This window comes from Pseudopodoces humilis, chromosome 9 (genome assembly GCF_049639895.1).
Source record: "Pseudopodoces humilis isolate 2021_Gansu_Grassland_sample_001 chromosome 9, ASM4963989v1, whole genome shotgun sequence".
Classification (NCBI taxonomy): Eukaryota; Metazoa; Chordata; class Aves; order Passeriformes; family Paridae; genus Pseudopodoces; species Pseudopodoces humilis.
The window spans coordinates 19,853,486-19,874,440 of record NC_142208.1 but is presented as its reverse complement, the minus strand read 5'-3'; the positions used below and the strand labels follow the sequence as shown (position 1 = coordinate 19,874,440).

Genomic DNA, 20,955 nt, shown 5'->3' with positions numbered 1-20,955 from the left:
AATGACAAGTTGTAACAAAACCAATGACATCAGGAAATTAGACCAAGCCTACTAAATTCCAGATGTAAATTTATATTTTTACATTAATGTAAGAATAAGTCCTCCTAAGTCCACAACAGTTTTATGAAATAATAATACTGTGGGATGGGGTGGAGGTAGTGCTGGAAGTAAGGGCAGGGAGTGCCTTCATCACTCCAGGAAAACATGAAGTTCTTCCACTTATGATGACATTTCTTGATTTTTCTATCTTATCAGGTGTCTTATCATCTTTGTTTCAACATAACACCACTAAAAGTGAATCCAGAATTTCAGGATAAATACTTGTTTCTAAAAAGGTGTGTTAATATTATATAAAAAAATCTCAAGAAAGGGTGTTTTTAATGGAAAAACTTTTTTTCATGAGTGTCTTTTCATTAATCTTACAGTGTATTTCAATTCAGATTGGTAGAGTTATGCCCTGAAAAACACTGTTTTTAATATGAGTCATTTTCTATATGCTGCTGTAAAAAGGAAAAGTTGCCAAGAGGTTTGGAATGCCCTAAATAATTTGAAAAAACAACCCTCTAGAATTTAGTTTCATGTAAAGAATAAAAGGTATCTGGTTCATTTATGTATTTAATAGAGATATTAATCTTGTTTTTAAACTTATACAATATAAGCACTATTTCTATATCTTTCCCTTAAGTTTCCTCCTTTTACTATATCTGAAAAAAATCAATTTAGAATGCAGTGGGATCTGAGAAAATTACAACCTATATGGCTTAGAACAGCTTATATATGTATTATACAAATAAGCAAAACAATTATTTGCCTTTTAGGATAAAGATGTTAAGATACTTTTTTTGTTGCTCTTCCATTTCAGCAAATTTTGTGAAATATATTCTTACCTTAACATTTCTAGTGGATTGGTTTCATGCACTTGGTTGCCACACCTGGGACAGTCATTGCTGTCTTCAAAGTGTTGGACAATACAAGTCTTACAAACTAAGACAGAGAAGAAAAAAAAAAAAAAGAAAAACTCAGACAAAATCTAAATAATATTGCTCAAGTGTGACCTGTATAATGTATAATGATACCTGGTAGCTACTTCATGCATGAGAAATAGAAGAGTATTGTTTTAAAGTAAATAATTACAATGTAACTTATTCCCTTCTTGTTCCTCAAAACCATAGTTAGTTCTGCTCTGCTGAGACACCAAGGTCAGCAGCAGCACAGGTTGGACAAGCATTGTTTTAAATTATGAGATATTTTTGCTACTTAAGAATTCTCCCAGTGTAACACGTGAAGCCTGCAGCCTGCACCACCTTAAAGAACAGGTTCTCAGGTGTGAGCTGGGCAACTTCAGCCAGCAGAGCCCACCATCACCTCAGCTGATCTGAAAATGACTTACACACGTCACTTCTGTTCCAATGGTGTTGCTTGCAGCTGAAAATACTGGTTTAAATAGTTATTGTAAGAGAGAAGGCCACAGAAATTGTACACAGGTTCAAAATGCTTCCCTCTCAACAAAGTGCTTTCCAAAGCAATGACAGAATATACACTCACCATTTAATATTTGAATCTTATAATGAAAAACCACGATCAGGGCCATGGCAAGCATCAATATACCCAAACCAACAGCAATGTGAATTCAAAAACCAATCAACTGAAAGTAAACTAAACAAGGTGCTACACTACTGTTGCTTCCAAATGATTAATTACAGACTGTAGATTTTAATGTCATTAATAAAGGAAGCCAAGCTGATGAGAACAAATATGTCTGCTGTTATTACTGCACAAGAATGTTCTGGATGGAGATAAACTCTACCCTGTTCTTATTATTAATTCAACTACACTGAAATAAGAACTGCAAATTCATCAGTAAATGGACTGAAAAAATAAATGGACTGCTGTGATTGCAATATGTTTTCTGCTGAAACACTGTATTTTTTTCATCATTACTTAAAGAAGAATGAACATGTCTAAACAAGTTGGTAAATTCTAATTACAAGACAACTCTAGGAATCCTGAACTTCCTTTAACAAACAAAGCCTTGCCTTAGAATGCTCAGAAGGGTTATTTCAAATCAGCTGATGCTGATAATGCATACACGTTAAACTTCCATGTAGATGCTTCTTCCAACTACTTAAATCACTAACTTAAAGACATTAACTTCACAGCCCAAGTTTCTCAATGAATTGTAAAATAACTCTTCAGTCAGTTGAGCTTTTCAGCTGCAGCACTTGATAGCTCATAATCCTGGCTGAATACATTGCTTCTGTCAGGAGAAAGTGTATGGGTTAGTGACAGGTGATGACAATAATGATGAACCACCAGGTTAAGAGTCATCAATTGTCTCAGAAATGTCATTAGTTGGAAACATCAGTTTGAAGAGTGTGGGGGGGAAAAGGGCTGAGGATGCATGTATGATGATGAAATTGTGAAGTCTAACACAGATGCAAATTCCTGTCATTTGGAAATTCAGCTGAAAGTCACTTCTGTAAGTAACAGAAGGTTTTGGCTTACTCTAAACCTCTTCTAACTTGACTTCATAGAAACTGAGCTTAAAGATAACTTTTTTTCAATGGAGTTTTATCTGCTAACTCCTATAATAAAGGAAGGAGTTAGTCTTTATTTTTTTTGGCAAGCCTTCTGTCTGGTATAAACAGCAGCATCTCTATGGAGTCTTTCTAGCCTGACACCAGCTTAAAACGATAAAGAATAAACAAAGTGGAAAAAATTGCATAAATGTAATTGGAACTGGTCAATAGCAATTTTGGAAGTGATAAGCTCAACCCCTAACCTTCTCCTATTTGGAAAATGTCCAGGCTGGATGAGGCTCTGAGCAACCTGAACTAGCAGAGGGTGTCCCTGCCCATGAGAGGAGGGTCAGAACTAACAAAGGGTCTGTTCAGCCCAAACCATTCTATGAATATTTTTTGGAACAGAGACTCAGAGAATTAGCACAAAAATTCTCCAAAAGGAGAAAGGGCTTTGTATCAATAGCAGAGTGATTTGGTTTCTTTTCTGTAAGCAATAGAATTAGCCTCCTTCTGAAAGAATTTCCTTGCATTTTAGGAAAACTTTCTGAAATTCTTAAGAGAATTTAATTCCCTTCAGTTGCCCTGAGGATTTCTGCTCCACTCACGTCAGAGAAGTTCTTAAAGTTTGTGATGACACTGTTCTTACTGCATTGATTTGTCTTGTAAAATATATTCTACATTTGGACTTCCTAGGTTTTTTGTTTGTTTTCCAAGCTAAATACAAATAGGGCCTATCTGAGCTATAGCTTTTATTTACATCTAGAAGAAATCTGAAATTATTGCTATTCAGAAGTACTCCATGTCAGAGGATCAATAATACACTTATTTAAGTCAGATAATTGACTCCATGAAACATCCCAAACACTAAACACTGCTAAACATAAAGCATGCTAATATCCACAAGAATTAGTAACTTGAAGAAATATTGCTAATATAAACCAATCTATGGAAAGGAACTGAATTCCTCATTCTGAATATATTATGGTGCATTCTTTATACCTTTTGTTTTTGAGAGAAGATTACACCCTTGGAAGGCATGCACAGTTCAAGAAAGAACCTAATGATTAATGAAGAGCTTAATTTCCAGTGTGGGAAAGGTCTTTGAGTACAACACATACAGAGAAGACATCATAAGGAATCAAGAACCTTATTCCAGTCCTATATGGATGCTTCCTATGCCAAGAAAAACACAGATCTGGATCATGTGCTTGTACAGCCAGCTCAATACCATAAAACCCCCTTGAAACTGTAAATAAATTCTGAACTAACCTAAAAAAACTTTTGCATTTTCTCATCTAGAGCTACAGTGCTATGAGACTTTGCCAACCAAAACTATATGTGATTTACCAACAGGAATACAAGGGTGAAAAAATATACATAAATTCTAGCATGCAAGAATAATGAACTTATACATGATACTCCTAGTGGGATCATCAACCAATGTTTTCCTATTGACAGGTATAATCAGCCTCTGCTACTCTCAGTATAAAACACTGAACATTTTTCAAAGCGTATCTCTGCAGTTTCAGAAAATGGGATGAAATCTTAATATTGGTGAAAAAGGTAGGCAAAAAGGGAATCCTTAAACACAATTAAAAGTCAAATATAGTTAATTCACCACCTTAGGGAAAAAACCAAACTCTGAACCAAAACCCTTTAACGTTTCCAGTACAGATTAACAAAATACCATGTTTTCATTTGCTTTATTGTAGGTTATGGTAGGGCAGCAAACAGGCAAAAGAAAACTGCTTAACCAAAGTGTACGCTTTGCAGAATTTTGAGGTATATGCTACACATGCCAGTGAAATGAGAACCTGAATTTCAAAGTTGTACGATGACATTTCATATGAGACACAATAGAAGTTGAGCTCACGTAAGATGACTTTCTATGGCTGATAAAAGTGCTCGTGTGACATATGCTAATTGGCCTGCAACCATAACAATGCTGTTTTCCAATACAGAGATATCTGGTTCACACATTCTTTCAAATCTCTGTAATCAGATGAAAAACACAGATACAAGTGCCAAGACTGTGCTGTATGTCACAAACAAATAAAAAAAGTACGTATCTTATGAATATTTACATACATATGTATCCCTCCAGGTTACTGCTTAAATGGTGATTAATGAGGTACCTAAATAAAACTTCATATTGCATTTTTAAATTAAGTATTTTACAAGATAAAGTTTAATTAGTTAATTGTGGTACAAATTCTTTGTCAGAACTTATCCTTTGAATTCTTCCAAGGATCTCCTTTCTCAAAATTAATCATTCTGATTCAGTGAGCAAAGGAAGGGCACAGGATATCTACAGCTAGTGAACATCAAACCCATTTCACTGATGGCACAGAGGTGTAACAAGCCATTTGGTATGTTTACTGAAGTTTTTAATTATCTACCTTAAACCTGCTTTAAAAGCACTTACTTTTAGGGAAAGTGTTGGCTTAAAAACAGGACAGAAAACTTCAATTCACTTAACCACCTTTTTCAGAAAATATACAAGTGCGACTACTTGACTCTTAGTTACAATTACCAGACACAGTCATACTGGACTCTCTTCAGTTAAAAGGGAGAGAGAATTTCAGTATGTGATAACCAAGACGTTTTGCGTTGAAAACGATTTCAAAATAACATTTAAGCCCTGCTACATGCCACTGACTAAAGTTTCTGCAGGAGGAGGAGTCTGAAGGCAGCTCAGCTTGCTCGTCTGAGGGTGAGAATTTTTGCTGCAGTGAAGTTTTTTTGGGATCTTCTGTTGATAGCATAGGTTTTTAGCAGAATCTGAAAAACACTCTGGTTGAAAGATTATTTCATATTGAAAATTATATCTCTAGTAAATTTCTTGCAGGGAAGGACATTTCTGAAAGTTCCTAGACCACCTTGGTTGGCAATTTCTTAACACAAATATTAGAGAGACCAACTAGGAGTAAAGCATCTTTTGATTTCCTGTTCATAAACAGGGAAAAGCTGGTGATGAATACAGCCACTGAGAGCAGGTTGCCTTGAGGTGAGTTGAGGATCTTGAGGAAGGATACACACTTAAACAGCACAGTTAGGCCTCTGAAGTTCAGGACATGGGACTTTAGCTTGTTTAAGCAACCACTCAGCACATTTCCCAAGGAGACTATCACTGGAAAGAGACTTAGGAGAGCTGGCTGAGCTACACAGTCCACTGTAGGGGAAATTTTGTCAGAGGAACTGCTCAGTGCACAAGAATTGCTTAGCGCACATGGTTCCTAATTAACATGCAAAAGAAGATTAGAAGTTGAAACAAGAATGGGAAACAAAAGGATCTAAAATCACTAGTCTGGCACTTAGAGACAAAACTAGGAAAGCCACAGCCCAGCCATAGCTAAAACTGATGAGAGACATGAGGAATTGTGTAAGTATGCTAGTAGCTGAAGGAAGCTTAAACAAAATTTGCCTGTTAATGAATGAGGGAAACAACTCAGAAATAGTTTATACAGAAAGGTTTGAAGTCCTCACTATCTTTTTGCCTTGGTCTTCACAGGCAGCACTTGATGCCAGGTATCCCTGCATGATCTCTCCAGCTTGATTTGGGAAGGAGGATGATCGACATCCAAGGAGCAGCAGGTTAAAGCTTACTGAGAAAGACTGGATGTATTTAAATCTACAGGCCAGGTAGGATTCACTAAGACAAAAGCTTATCATAATCAGGGTGATTATGAGAGGTACCCAATGACTAGAAAAGGGTAATGTGTTATGCCCACCCTTAATAAAGAGGGGAAGGATGACCCAGGGAAGCACAGCCTTCTCTAGCTCACTGGGAAGATTACATCATGTCCCTTGAAGTCAACTTCCAACTATGTGAGGGACAACAATGTAATCAGGAAGTGGCAATAGCAATTTGCCAAAAGCAAATCATGCTACAGGCTGGCAGGTGAGGTAATAAAAGTTTGTACCATTTGAACAGCAGTTACAGGAGTGACAGAGCCCATCTTCTTGGGAGTGGCAAATAGAATCACAGGGAGCAAAGGTCATGTGTTGACATTTGGCAGGACATTCAGAAAAACTAGATAAAGACTGTAGCACTGGAAATGGTTATCAAGAGAGGCTGTGGAGACTCCATGCTTAGAAATTCAAATGTCAACTACACAGAGACATGGCTTGACCTGGTAGAGTGTTGGCAACTAACCTGCCTCCTGCAAGAAGTTGGCCTAGACAACCTCCAGATGTTTGTTGATGTTTTCAACCAACATTTCTACAATTGTGTAAACAGTCTGTTATTTTTTAAGATACTAAGGAATGTTCTTGAGGAAAGTTTATTTTGCAAATTTTTTAAGCATACACTGTACTAAACAACAGAGTGACTCAGGAGACAGATGATGGGACATGCCCTTTAACTAACATCCAGCCTGCTTCCATCAGTAGTTCTTAAACATCCTTGACAACTGTGTAACAGACTAGAAAAAAAGGTCTCAGTCCGTAAGAAAAACCATTGTGTTGGAAGCAGCAAAAAAGAAGTCAAGTACTGAATTTGCAGAATAAGTAATTTTGCAGTAACATAACCATTTCCTTTCCAATAGAGACAGGAAAGTTTGCACTTCTGGTACCCAAGCTGCACTTAGGTTTCACAGTGAATAGTGGAGTTATCTGTCCAACATTTTCAAAAGCCGCATCAGAAACATCTCTTATTGAAAAGGCACTCATTTCTCAGGGCAGGATTTTACTTCATATTTTCCAGAAATACAGAATATGTGAATTAACTGCTAATTCCCTGCTTTGGTTACTACTGATCACATTAGTTCCCCTATGATCACTGGAGAACATCTATGTCAATACATGCTTTTCATCTTGTCCAGAGTAATACATTGTACTCTCAGTATCTAATGAATTTATGCTGCTCTTCAACCACTACTATTTGCAGATTTTGATCATCTGTACAACAGTGTTTTCAATTATGGCAATTAGTAACTACAAGACAAATACCAAAGGATAGTTAAAATAATTCTATTCTGTGATATCTATTTGGACAATACTGAAGTTGTTGGAAGACACTGAAGTATGTCTTGCCATACCTGTAGGGTATCACACCTGTATCTGAAAAAAAAAAAAAATTAAAAAGATTAAATATTTTCTATAAGATAACTTAGCAGAGTACCTTCCTGAATTCTGCCATTATCTTTTCCTTTGCAGACATAAGATTTACGTATCATCACTTTTTTCATTTTCCTTTCCATCATTGTAAGCTTTGTATTTTGGCAACTGTAACTAGACTTCGCTTTAAAGAAACACCATCTTCTTTCCTGCATTTTTACTGAACCACTCAAATGTGTGGCAGTTTTTCAGTGAGGAGACCTGTGTCACTGTATGGCAGCTCAGTAAAATTCACTTGCTCTAACCTGGGAACTAGGCAGTAACAGAGCTGGCTCAGTGAAGAGCTCATAAACTACAAAAGAACAAAAGAAGCAGATGCTGCTGAGAAGAGAACGCTCCTTCTGCCATTATTGTTTTGTAATAGGAGCAAAAGTAAATAAAAAAACAAATTATATAAACAAAAAGATACCACAATAAAAACATATTTTTCTTAAATATGATTTCTGATGTATTTTCCTCTAATTCCGATCTTTTAAAAGCTACTAATGTTCATTAAACTTCAAGCATAAAAAATTAGCTAATACTGGAATTTTTCCAATTTATTTAAAGGGAAAGAGAATTTAATAACATATTTACCTCTCTATAATAAATTTCCCTCTGTTAAGTACCTTAGTCTTTTCCTGATTCTTTGTTGCTAATTTCCCTCTGTATCTGATAAAGGATGAAGATCCTCCTTAGCACTCCTTTTCTTGATAATGTATTTATAGAAACATTTCTAATTGTCTATTACAGCAGTAGCCAGATTAAGTTCTGGTTGGGCTTCGGTCCTTCTAATTTTCTCTCTTCATCAGTTCATGGTATCCTTGCAGTCCTGTGTCTTCCAAATTCAGAAACTCTACTTTTCTTACTAAGTTCCAGACTGGAACTCACTAAGTTCCTGGCTTTCTGTATAGCCAGGCTGGTCACCTTCCCTGCCAGCTCATCTTTCTGCACATGGGGACAACCTGCTCCTGTGCCTTTAGGATTCCTTTTTAAAGCACATACAGCCTTCCTGGACTCTTCTGCCCTTCAGGACTGCCTCCCAAGGGACTCGGTTAACCACACTCCAAAATCTGCCCTCCAGAAGTTCAGGGAAGCGGTTCTGCTAAATGCCCTCTTTAATTTTCCATGAACTGAAAACTATTGCTGTGCCCAAAGATGTCCTCCAACTGTCACATCACCCACCAGTCCTTCTCTGTTCACAAATACCAGGTCCAGCAAGGCCTCACTCACCAACTAAGTCAAGAAGTCATCCTCCACCCACTCCAGGAACCTCCCAGACTGTTTTCTCTCCACTATTTCGAGTAGGCATCTGGTAAATGGAAGTACTCCTCTAGAACAAATGCTAGTGACTCTGAGACTTCCCTCAGCTGCTGCTCAAATGTTTCAACTGCCTCTTCATTCTGGTTAGGTGATCTATAACAGACTCCCACCGTGGTACCTGCCTTGTTGGCCACCCCCCAATTCTTACCCATGAACACTCAACTCTATCATCACCATCGCTGAATTCCAGACACTCAAAACACTCCCTAACACACTATGCTACCTCACCAGTTCTCCTTCCTTGCCTATCCCTTCTGAAGAGTTTTATAGCCATCCACTGCATCCCTGCAGTTGTGAGTTATCCCACCATGTTTCTGTGATGGCCGCTGTGTCACTGTTTTCCTGCTGCACAGTGGCTTCCATTGTTTTAATTCTCTATGTGCTTCATATAGTACGAATGTAAGAAAAAACTGTAAAGATTAACAGTGAAGACAATAACAACTGCAAGGACAACATTGCACAGAAATGTCAGGAAATGCTAAGACAAGACTTTTAACTGATATTTATTAAAGGTTTAAGAACGGGATATCTACCAGAAGACATAAAATTTTCCCTTACTCTTATTTTAGAAGACTTCAAATGTTATTTGGAAGGATGTCAAATTCTAAAGGAGGTCCAGTGAAACTATTGCCTATTTGGAAATAAATGTGAAAAAAACAAGCTTGTAAATAAGCTTGTGAAAATAAGACAATGGAGTTTGATAGGACCATGCATATGTTTAATATTGTCTTAGTTTAGGGCAAATTAGGAAGGAAAACTCCAAATGGGGATTTCCCTAGGGAAATGCCCCTCTCCACTAACTGGTCCGGGAAAAGAAAAAATTCCTTAGAGAGAAGTGGAAAAAGCTGTTTATTTAACAGAAATTGAGTAATATTAAATAATAAAACCTCTTGCTGTTCAATGGGATGGCAAATCTAGGAGGAAAAAAAGTCCTTTTCATGTGGTGTAGCTCAGCTCGCTCAGGTTCTTATCAGACCCTCCGGCGCTGGAAAGTGCCGAGGCCCAGGCCCCGGTGGGCCACAGGCGTGAGCTCCCGGGGTTTGGCTGGGTGTTCAGTCCAGAGCAGGCTTGCACAGATCCAAGAAAATTGGGAAAAAAACAAACAAAGGTCCAGGGAACTCCTCTGCCTCAGCTAGCTAGAACTAACTAAAAGCCAGAGAGAAGCTCTGTCCCGCTGTCTGTCCGTGCTGCAGACACCACAGTCCAGGAGCGGGATGTGTGGGAGTGATGTTTTTCCTTAACACAAACTGCGCGCTTCTTCTTCCCCCTCTCTTGCTCTCAAAGCCAGTCTTAAAGGTGCAGAACTTAATATATAACATAAACCAGACGATTGGGGATACCAGTATCATAAAGTCACCCCAGGACAAATATAATTCATATATGCCAATGTTTTAGATGTAGTAGGGGCAGAAGACAACTTAAACAACTTTTCCTGAGACAGTTTCAGAAAAAAGTTCTGAAGTTTCAGTTGAAAGAAATCTACTCCCTAAGTAAATATTTTGCCACCTTTCAAGTATTTCTCTGCATTGTGCCATGGAAACACGTTAGAGAGATGTGGGCCAGTACTGACCAAGCTAGTGCATCCATCATACACACTGCCAACACATACATGATTTAAAGTTCCAAGCATGGTTATATTATCAAAAGAGCACACCTGACCTAATGATCTCACCTGTGATCAGACAGGCCACAGCGATACAAAGTCTCTGTTAGAGCCAGCACAACCACCACTAGCCTAGGGCAAACAAAAGGGTCTCAGTACTCTGCCAGGTGTCCAGCACAGCTGACATACTCTCACAGAATGGGTCAGGTTGGAAGGGACCCCAGTGGCTCATCTGGTCCAACCTCTCTGCTCAAGCATGGTCATCCCAGAGCACATGGCACAGAATTACATCCAGACTACTCTCGAATATCTCCAGTGAGGAGATACAATACAGTAAAGAGATTCAATAAAGAAAAGAAGTTACTCCTCATGTTCAAGTGGAACTTGCTGTGCATCAGTTTCTGCCCATTGCCTCTTGTTAAACTGGTTGGCACTACCAAGCAGATCCTGGCTCTATCCTCTTGATACCCACTCTGGATATTTACACACCTTATTAAGGTCCCCTCTCAGTCACCTCTTCTTGAGCCTGAACAGGCCCATCTCCCTCAGCCTCTCCTTGTAAGAGAGGTTGTCCAGATCCCTGATTAACTTAGTACTCTCTGCTGCACCTGCTCCGGGAGCTCTGTATCTCTCTTGTACTGTGGAGCACAGAACTGCACACAGTTTAAGATGACCCAGACTGCAGACCAGTGCTAAGGAAACTCCAGAAGAGACTGGATTTATTCAGAATATTTAATGCAAAAATCCAGTAAACAAAAACAAGCACAGTGGTCATATTAAACACATTAACACTTAAAGGGAGGAGGGACTATTTTGCAAAGTACTACTTACAGGTATGGAGGCACTCCGTTACTGTTGTTGGCTTGATGAGATAGCCTTTACAGATATAGCAGGTGATATGAGGATTGAAATCTTTCACCAAGTGCTTCCTCTGAGTAGCCATTCGTGGAGCAGGAAATGCAGGCAGAGTGCTTGGGGCCAGAAAAGCAAGTCTGAGAGGCGTCGATGTCCACAGTTCACAAGAGCTGTGGCACTGCTCTGTGCAACTGGACTTCTCCAGGCATTTGATCTTAATTCCGCAGGTCTCACAGAGACATGGCTCATAACTCCTGCTCCTGTGCCGGGTGAGTCATTTTCCTACCTGTAACACACGTGGAAAAAGAGAGCTATGTGAACCTGGCCGGACAGCGGCGATGCCCCGGAGGACCAGTGTCGCCATGAACTTGGCAGCGGCACGGGGCTGTAATTTACATAACATCAGCCGCCGTGCGCGGGCAGCCCAGGTCCGAGGCCGCGCCCCCCGCCCCGCCGGGCCCCGGCCGCCGGCGGGACGGGCTCGGGGCCGCGGTGACAGGTGCAGGGGCCGCGGCCGCACGGCTCGGCACAGCACAGCACAGCCCGGCTCGGCACAGCACAGCACAGCCGGGCTCGGCACAGCCCGCCCGGCACAGCACAGCCAGCCCGGCTCGACACAGCCCGCCCCGCCGGGCCCGCAGGCCGCGCCGGGCCCCGCGGGGAGCAGCCCCCCCGCCTCCCCCGCCCCCGGGGACCGAGGCGGGAGAGGGCGGCGGCCGCCCGGCTCTGCCCCCCCCCGCCCGACTCCCGTCCCTTCCCTCCCGCACCTGCGGCGCCTCCCGCCCCCGCCGCGGCCCCGGCCGTACCTGGCGCAGCCCCGCGGCCTCGGGCGGGCGCCTGGCGAAAGAGAAAGGGGAACGCCGTGCGCCTCCCCCGCTCGGAGCGCTCCCTCCTCCCCGCCGGGCTGCCGCGGCCGGTCCCGGGGCGGGCGGGACGGGCGCGCAGGCGCTGCTCCCGGCCGAGCCCCGCTGCGCCACAGCCCGCAGCGCCGCTCGGGGCGGCAGCGGCCGGAGCCCTGCGCGGCCCCGCACCGCGGGCTGCCCGCGCTCGGCGGCCGGACGGGAGCGGGGCGGCGGCGCTGCCCGCCCCAGGTAAGCGCAGCAGCGGCGCCCGGCCCGCGCCTCGGCTCGGCGCACACCCGCTGGGGCAGCGGCGCCGTTTCTTAAAAATAACTTCAGCTTCTGCCCGTGGAAAGGTGGAAGTTAAACCCGTTTCTTCAGCCCGCAAACGCAAACACTAAACACTGCACTAAGTTAGCCCAAATCCCCCGAAAATGCGTGTGCTTTCCTCGAACCGGGACCAACTAGCCAACGGCTTAGCACGAGTAAAAGCTGTCTCCGTGGCTCAGTGCTTCTGCTTTTTGACCCCCCCCCAGTCACAGAAATCCATCGTATTACCAGGTAATTATCCATAAACCTAATGCTGCCTTAATTTTCCAACTGTACTGTTTCTAGAAAAATTCTTTTATACTGCTTTTAACAATAATGACAGAAACATAAGGAGACATTTCCTGTATCAGCTGCAATGCCGCCACATTACCTGCGACTGTTTTAGGTCTTTGCTTTTCTATTCTGCATTCTGAAGTAAATGCTCATTTTGCAGTGGCCCTCCAGTGCACCCTTCCCTTTTATCCTTGTGTAAGTGCTGCAACAGCAGAAGGCTTTAATAACTTTGGCCTGTTTCTGCCATCCAGTCCTACTTCTGTAATACTTAACAGGCAATAGATCCCCATTTACATCAATTCAATGGCTAGTCTGAGTCAGGTGCATCAAAAACTGTTACAATTAAAGTTACAGTGCAATGATGAATGCATGATAAACCATACACAGAGCAATTCAATAGAATCTGAATGATTTTTCCTGATAAAATGTTCATCTTGTATGAGGTTATTTCTCCACAAGATGAAAAAAAAAATTATAGAGCTAAAAATCTTTTGAAGCAGCATAGAATCATAGAGTATCCTGAGCTGGAAGGAACCCACAAGGACCATCAAAGTCCAACTTCTGTCTCTGCACAGGAACATGCCTGAGTCACACCATGCACCAGAAAGCATTGTCTAACTGCTTCTTCAACTCTGTCAGGCCTGGGGCTGTGACCACTTCCCTGGGGACCCTGTTGCAGTGCCCAACCACCCTCCTGGTGAAGAACCTTTTCCTAATATCCATCCTAAACCTCCCCTGACTCAGCTTCAGGCCAGTTCCTCAGGTCCTGTCACTGGTCACCACAGAGAAGAGATCAGTGTCTGCTCCCCTGCTTCCCTCAAGAGGAAGCTGCAGACTCTATGAAGTCTCCCCTCAGTCTCCTCCAAGCAGAATAACCCGAGCCACCTGCTCATCATAAGGCTTCCCCTCTAGGCTCCCCACTATTTTCATAGTCCTCCTTTGGACATTTGCTAACAGCTTTAGATCTTTCTTACACTGAGGTGTAACTGCAGCACTCTGGGTGAGGCTGTACCAGTGCAGAGCAGAACAGGCCACCCACCTGCCCTGACTGGCAGGTGATGCTGTGCCTGATGCACCACAGGATTCAGTACAGCTTAACAGAGTTGTGTTTTGATGGTTTAAACCTTGTACTGTTAACCGTTGGTTGCAGTTTTATACCACATAGGACAAGTCACAGGCTAAAGAACACTAAACAGAGAAAGAGACAACAAAAACTATATACATCTCATGGGGATATTTTCATTAGTCACATTCAGTCAGTTTAGTAAAAGCTGACTTATTTCAGAATGTGCATTAGAGTGGCCCTGCTCAAATGTAGTTTGATATTGCATTATTAAACTTACACACATGCATTTAAAACAAGCAACTGCTGACGCTCTCCTGGCTGTTTCCAAATCACTGCATCTTGTAAGACTTTTTTTAAAACTAAACTGTATTCTAAGGGACATTTCATAGCATAGTTTATCAAGTGTCTCATTTGAAAAAAAAAAAGAACCCAACATTTTCTAAACAAATTAATGAGCTAGGCTCATGTTTACACAGTAATGGATGCACAGTATTCTAGTCAAGCACATTAAAAACTTAGTTATGTCATTTATTATACTGTGTAGGCCATGCAGTAATGCTCACACAGCAGTTAGGATACTTGCAAACATACACAACTGGCATTGATTGCCATAAGTCATACTGAAGTCCCTCTTTTAAGAGCAGTCGCACGCCAGGTAAGTGACAGTGTACATGACAAATTCTTGCCTCATTTCTTCACAATGCAGGAACTCAGTCCTGCCAGTACGAAGTGGTATTTATGAGATGCTGACTGAAGGTGATGAAAGCTGAGGCTTTCAACACCTTTCCAGACCACAACATAAAGAGCAAATGAGAAGCAGCACAGAAGAAGCTCTCATTTCATTATCAGAGGAAAGTAAATCTTTAAATACTTACACTTTATATCATCAGGAAGAAAATTATGTTAATAAATGCTTATGAATTAATTATAAATTCAAAGATAGGTAACTCCTAGCATTGCATGCAACAGGCTTATTTAAAAATACAGGTCCATATAAGTGATTTGAGCATTTTGATCTACTTATAGCAGTTCAAAGGTAACAAGAATAGTGTTTGAATCAAACAAGGCCATCCTTTCATATTATAAAAGAAACAGAATTAAGAAATGAACTGAGCTCATCAGAGTAAATATGTGTCAGGTATTTGTGACAGGAAACACGGGCTCCTGCTTCTCTTCCAAATATTTCCCCACCTCATCTGGGTTCTGCATTTGTTCACAGGGAGAGTCCCAGGCTATTGGGTCAGAAAATTCCTTCAGGGTCTGACCCATTTTCTCCCATTCCCCACACCGCTCAGGATTTTCCATGCCTGGGTCCACCCCTGGGTCAGGTGTCTTCTCAACCCCTCTAGACATCTCAGCCCTCACTCTAGAAAAGCTGCAGATCATATAGCGGATGCTTACCAGACAAATACCACGAAAGTGGTCTCTTTAAAATTCAGGGGACACTGAACATTGTCAGAAGGTGACGTAACAGATTCAATGGAGAAGAAGGAGAGGAAAGGCTGGGAAGCCTCATCCCCTGCTCCTCCTCTAAAACACTGGGTGAAGTTACTAATAAACCCCCAAAACAGGCTATGGAAACTAGGACAGAAATTAGGAAGGATAAACAACAGATCATACACATTTTGAACAAACCCCAGTACCTTTGTTAACTCTCTATAAATCATAATCACCACACCCAGCAAAATATCAATCCTAATCCGGGCCCATCTTCTGTAAAAGCTATGTATTAGGCACAGAACTGGAGCTATCTGTGGGTAAGAAAACAAGCCTAGGGACCAGAAAGCTGTGATTACCTCAAACAGGTTTAGGGACCGGAGAGACATCAGTGCCTCAAGCCAGAGAGACATTATAAATTCAAGTAGCATGGCTACTGACTGCTTTATCCCAATACAGAGTAACCAAAATGCAATTAGTACAGGTTTTTTCCACTTTCTCGAGCCCCACATTGGGCATAGAAATATTTGTTCTGGTTTGAGACAAATTTGGGAGGAAATGAAAAGGTGTCTTCTCTGAAAAGGCAGGTTCCAGCAGCCCCTTGCCCAAATGGTTTGGGAGAAAAATTCCTTGGAGAAAATGGAAAAAACCTGTTTATTTAACAAACAAAGTATTCACAAGCATGGATAAATGAATAATACTGAACAATAAAACAGCAAAAATAAATAATACTAAATACTAAACTCTCACTGTTCTGAAGAGATGGCAAATTGAGAGGGTCCTCTGTGGATGTGGCTCAGTCTAGCTCAGTGTCTCCAGGGCTCAGGCCCAGTGTCCAGGCTGCAGTGCAGCTTTGAGGGGGCTGGGTGATTGTCCTGATGTTCCAGACCAGAGAAAAGCTGAGAAATTCTAGAAAAAGCCACCATCTCAGGAAAAACTGTCTTGACTCAGCTCACATACAAGAAACTAACTTAAAAAGCAAAGGAAAGCTGTCCTCCCTCTATCCATGCTGCGGACAACACACCAAGAGGAAGGAATCCAGGGGAGGAAGAGAAGCTTCTGCAGACAAAACTGCGCACCATCGCTTCTCCCTCCCTTTGCTCTTGGATCTAGTCCTAAAGGCACAGAACTCAATATCCAGCATAAGCAGACGGTGGGAGATACAATACAATATCATAAAGTCACCCTAGGACACACGGCATGACAGAGACGGTGATTATAGCCCTCAAATGAGTGATGAAAATACAGCTGCTCTCATTTTTCTGTGTTTCTTAAACTTTTGACTTTCTCATCAACTGACTTTTACTCAGCAATCCTCTGTTTCCTCCAACACAGTGCTTACTTTTTTTTAAAAAGCCAAGTCCTTTTTCACATATATGAGCTTTCCTAACACATAGAAAATAAATGCTGCTTTCTAAGCATTATCATCCTTGAGAAGTAGTTTTGAGAAATCCATAAAGAACTACTTTACTTACTATCCCTACTGTATCATCCTGATTTGAAACAGAGTAATTACTTACATTTAATATGAATAAAATGTATCTTTTTAAAGGAACAGCCAGAACACACAAGAACTTGTGAACTTCCGAGTATTTCATTAAAGCAGTTCTAATACTTTTTGAAATATACCAATGTTTGATGCCAGTTCCCAAGTAAATTTTAGAGAAAAAATAAACATTGGTCAATCAAGCCAAACTCTCAGCAAAATTTGAAGTGAGTGAATAATTTTACCTTTGCAAGAAGATCCACATTGGTACAATGTTTTCATCCTTATCAAGATACTCTAGAGTCTGTTTCTAGGCAAGTCTCCAACTACCCTCCAGTTACCCTAAGACTTACTATGTATTTTGTAGGTGGAAGAATTACTGGGACTCTGAACTAGGAACTAGTGAAACTAGAACATCTGAACTAGGAAACTAACAAAACAAAAAAACCCTAGTTTTCTTGATAGAAATTGTGTAGCAATCTGAATGGCATTTAGAGAGAACCACAGTGTTCACCTTCACTGGATACTGATTCACTAGACACCTGATGGAAATGCCATTCTACAGTTTTAAAAAGCTGAAAACTTCACAGAATTCCTTAGGTTGGAAGACACCACTTGAGATCATCTAATCCAACCTGTATGCTCAAGCAGGATCAGCTAAAGCAGGTTGTCCAGGACTGTATCCAGCTGGGTCATGACTATCTCCACAGATGGGGCTGTACACATTCTCTGGGCAATCTGTTCCAGTTTTGATCAACTTCATAGTAACAAAAAACAAAACAAACAAACAAAAAAGTTTTCTTGTTATCAGATAGAATTTAATGTGTTTCAGTTTGCACCAATTACCTCTTTTCCTGTCAGTGGGTACTACTGAGAGCAGTTTGACTTCTTCATCTTCATTCCCTCCCATCAAGGAATTACACATGCTGAAAAGATCCCCTTTTTTTCCCCAGGTGAGCAGTTTCCAAACTTTCAACCCCTCCTTATACAAACAATGCTCCAATACCTTAAACATCTTTGGGGCCCTGAGACTTGCTTCATGTCCTTCTTGTTCTGAGAACTGGACACAGCACTCTATATTTCACTTCATGCTGCACCACAGAGAGGAAGATCAACCTCCCTCACTGCAGGGAACTTATTTTAAATCACTGTATAGGATTTAAATCTTATTTTTAAAATTTACTTATTTTAAATCACTCAGGTAGGAAGAAGAGATCACATATAACCACCTGGGATCTCTTATTTCCAGTGTTAAATTCCCAATCAAGTAGAAAATTATCTAAAATACAACGTGAATTGAGTTGGCAGGACCTTTGGACATCATCTGGTCTTTGCTCAAAGCAGGTCTAATGTTAAAGTTAACTCAGATTGCTCAGGGCTTCATCCAAAGAAAGTCTGAGCATATGTATGGATGGCAATTATAAAACCTCTCTAGGCAACTTGTCTCAACCCGACTACCCTCATGGTGAATTAATTTATTTTGGTCCAGTTGGAATTTTCCTTGCTCCACCTTGTATACTTTCTTGTACATATCAATAATTTACTAGCAGTGAGTAAACTTAACTCTAACTGACATTATCCAAGCCTTTGTTATAATCTTGGGATCATGTGATGTATTTCTTTGCTTTTTAGGCAAAGAGTAGTAACATTGTTTATCATACAAAAAATAGTAGTATGAAAGTGTGAAAACTACCTTGGATTTGATAGGAAACAATAGGAACTAGGCTATTCTTTTCCCTAACAGGTACTCATGAAAATGATCAGCAATGAGGTTTTGCATTTCTACCATGAGGATTTTTCTCCATCCTTACTGAGCTCTATATAAGAAGCCATATATTAGCACATAATAGCACTTCTGGGATATCTATAGCATTTCTTAATCCTTACTCTTCTTTTATAGCCTAAAGTAAAGTAGTAAAGCAGGTTGCAAAATGCCAACATCTGTATTATTGGGCCATTGACAAATACGTAAACAAGAAAAATGCATTCAGGAGACGCTTCAAGAGAAAGGTAAAACTGTGTCACACAGTGTTCCAACTGTGTTAACTAAATTCTAGGAACTTTTAAAATGTAAGAGAAATCATAAAGTAAGTTCCTACAGACTTTATAATAATTGGCTGCTAGTAAAGAAGAGAGAATCAAATAACTGACTCCAGCAAGGGAAAGATGAGCAGATCTGTATTGTTCAACATTTCCTTAGCACACAAAAATACTGCTCAGACATAGCACACACTGTCTCCTTCCAGCTAGGGAAACAGAAAACAAAAAACAAGGTCATAGCAGTGGGAGAGGGAGACTGCCAGTGCAAGGGGAAAAAAAAAATCATAACTCTGAAACAAAATTGACTAGAAATTGTCACAAGCATGAAGGAGACAACTTTAGTCACTTGTATGCAGAGGTTGAAGGGAAAAAATATCTGGTTTAGGATATGCTATTAGCTGACCATTAAACATACTGAGTGAAGATCTTGTGACCAGTTTGCCATACCTCCCTGGAAACAGCAAATTTAAGAACCGTGATATAGTCTTCAGAGGTATTGCAAGTCTAAAAACAACAATCTATTCCAGCAGAATCCAAACTTTTCAGCTAAAAGCAGCTGTAGATTTAAGAATTAAGTGTGATGGGCATATTTTTAAAAGGTGTTTTCCTTCTGTTTCCTTCATTATTTTGTCACTGTTCTGGATTTTTATTTTGAAGAATAATTTGAATAGGCATGACTACATGTATTAGACACAAACATATCCAGAAACTTCCCGGAGGAAGTGAAACAAACTTGGAAAATTTTACAGACCAAATGACCTGTTCAGTTAGCCCAGTATCCAATGTCTGAACTGTGATCAGCTGTTGCTTTCTGGTTTGTTTGGGGTTTTTAAAGCACAGTACAGGTACAGATGGCCATGGAGCCAAGCTGATTCTTCATGTGTGAATAATCTAGCTGACATTATTTTGGCTTTAAAGGCAAAGATTCTTTGTTATAGTATAAAACCTTGTATTGTGCCACAACAGTTGGGTCTTTTTTTCATAGATAATTGATTTTTGTGGAAGTGGGGTTAGCCTTGGAAGCATCAGAGACTGCTCACTAGGAGTGATGCAATGGCAGCAGGTTTACAAGACATAAAACCAAGATGCTTCTCTGCCTCCATTTGTCTGTGTGCTTGGTTAAAAACCAGTGATCTGTGCTGGAGTTAGGATCTCTGGGCAACTAAAATACTGGTGGTATCCTCAACCTCTCCTGGTTTTATCTCATGGCAGGCTAACTTCCATGCACTTTGGTCTGCTGTGCTACAGTTCCTTCACCTTTTTATAGGCTATTGGTAAAAAATGTTTTGTGGTTCTTAGTATGCTCTGTAGGCTGCAATGGAGCACAGTTTTTCAGAGTTGCCTGGTTGTGGAAAAGCACAGGGCAAAATAGTCCTATGCTTTTATAGCAATTATAGCAATTCTGTTTAAGTACAGAATCTCCCAAGTCTGTGTAAGTAGAGCAAGTAATGGTCATGTGCTCTGGTAACATCTTAAAGAAGATGCATAATTTGAAACAATTACCTTGGTTTTTAATCAGGTACTCTCCCTGCACCACAAACATCTTGCATCATCAGAATTACATTTTTGGTCTCCAGCCATTTACTTCTGTCGAAGAGTTCATTAGACTATCTCTGAATTAATGGAAATCCCCCTTGTGTTGCCATTTCTATTATTATAGAATCTCCTGTACTTAACTACTTTACCAATTGATATCTGATTATATGCTTCTGCCAGTTCAGTTTCCCCTTATGCTGCTCTCTACAATAGTATCACCTGCTTATTCTGAGGCTTCTCCAGAGAAAATCTGCTCTGCAATTAATGCTTCTTCAGGTCTCCCTGCTACTCCACAATGGAAAAAAATAAATCAATCAGTGATACTCAGAGCTCCATTATCAGAAAAATTCCAGTGGTGTACTCATTCACAGAGCAGCCCTGATACAGCTGTTGTCTGCATGGGCAAGAGTATGTCTCCTCCACAGACCTGCAGGATCTGTAGGTCATAGAGCAAACACTGCCAATGTGATGTATGTATCCTTCCAGAGGAAAGCATTTCTATAACAGTATGAACACAGGTTTCAAGTTTGTTAATTAAGTCACAATGT

General features: G+C 40.7%; 1 protein-coding gene across 5 annotated transcripts in view; it reads right to left on the bottom strand.

Annotated features, from left to right (window-relative positions):
* The window catches only part of PCGF5 (polycomb group ring finger 5), a 103,825-nt gene that overhangs the window by 23,208 nt on the left and 59,662 nt on the right, over positions 1-20,955 (bottom strand). For 3 of the 5 annotated variants that reach the window (XM_088059350.1, XM_014250271.2, XM_014250272.2), the window contains 2 exons: positions 11,377-11,686; positions 888-984 (listed from right to left, as the gene is read on the bottom strand). In XM_088059350.1, coding sequence (XP_087915476.1) covers positions 888-984; positions 11,377-11,488 — 209 coding nt within the window. In that variant the 5' untranslated portion in view covers positions 11,489-11,686. Of the gene's footprint in view, positions 1-887; positions 985-11,376; positions 11,687-12,206; positions 12,318-20,955 lie in introns of those variants that run through there. The other 2 variants (XM_005520612.3, XM_014250273.2) reach the window with 1 other exon arrangement.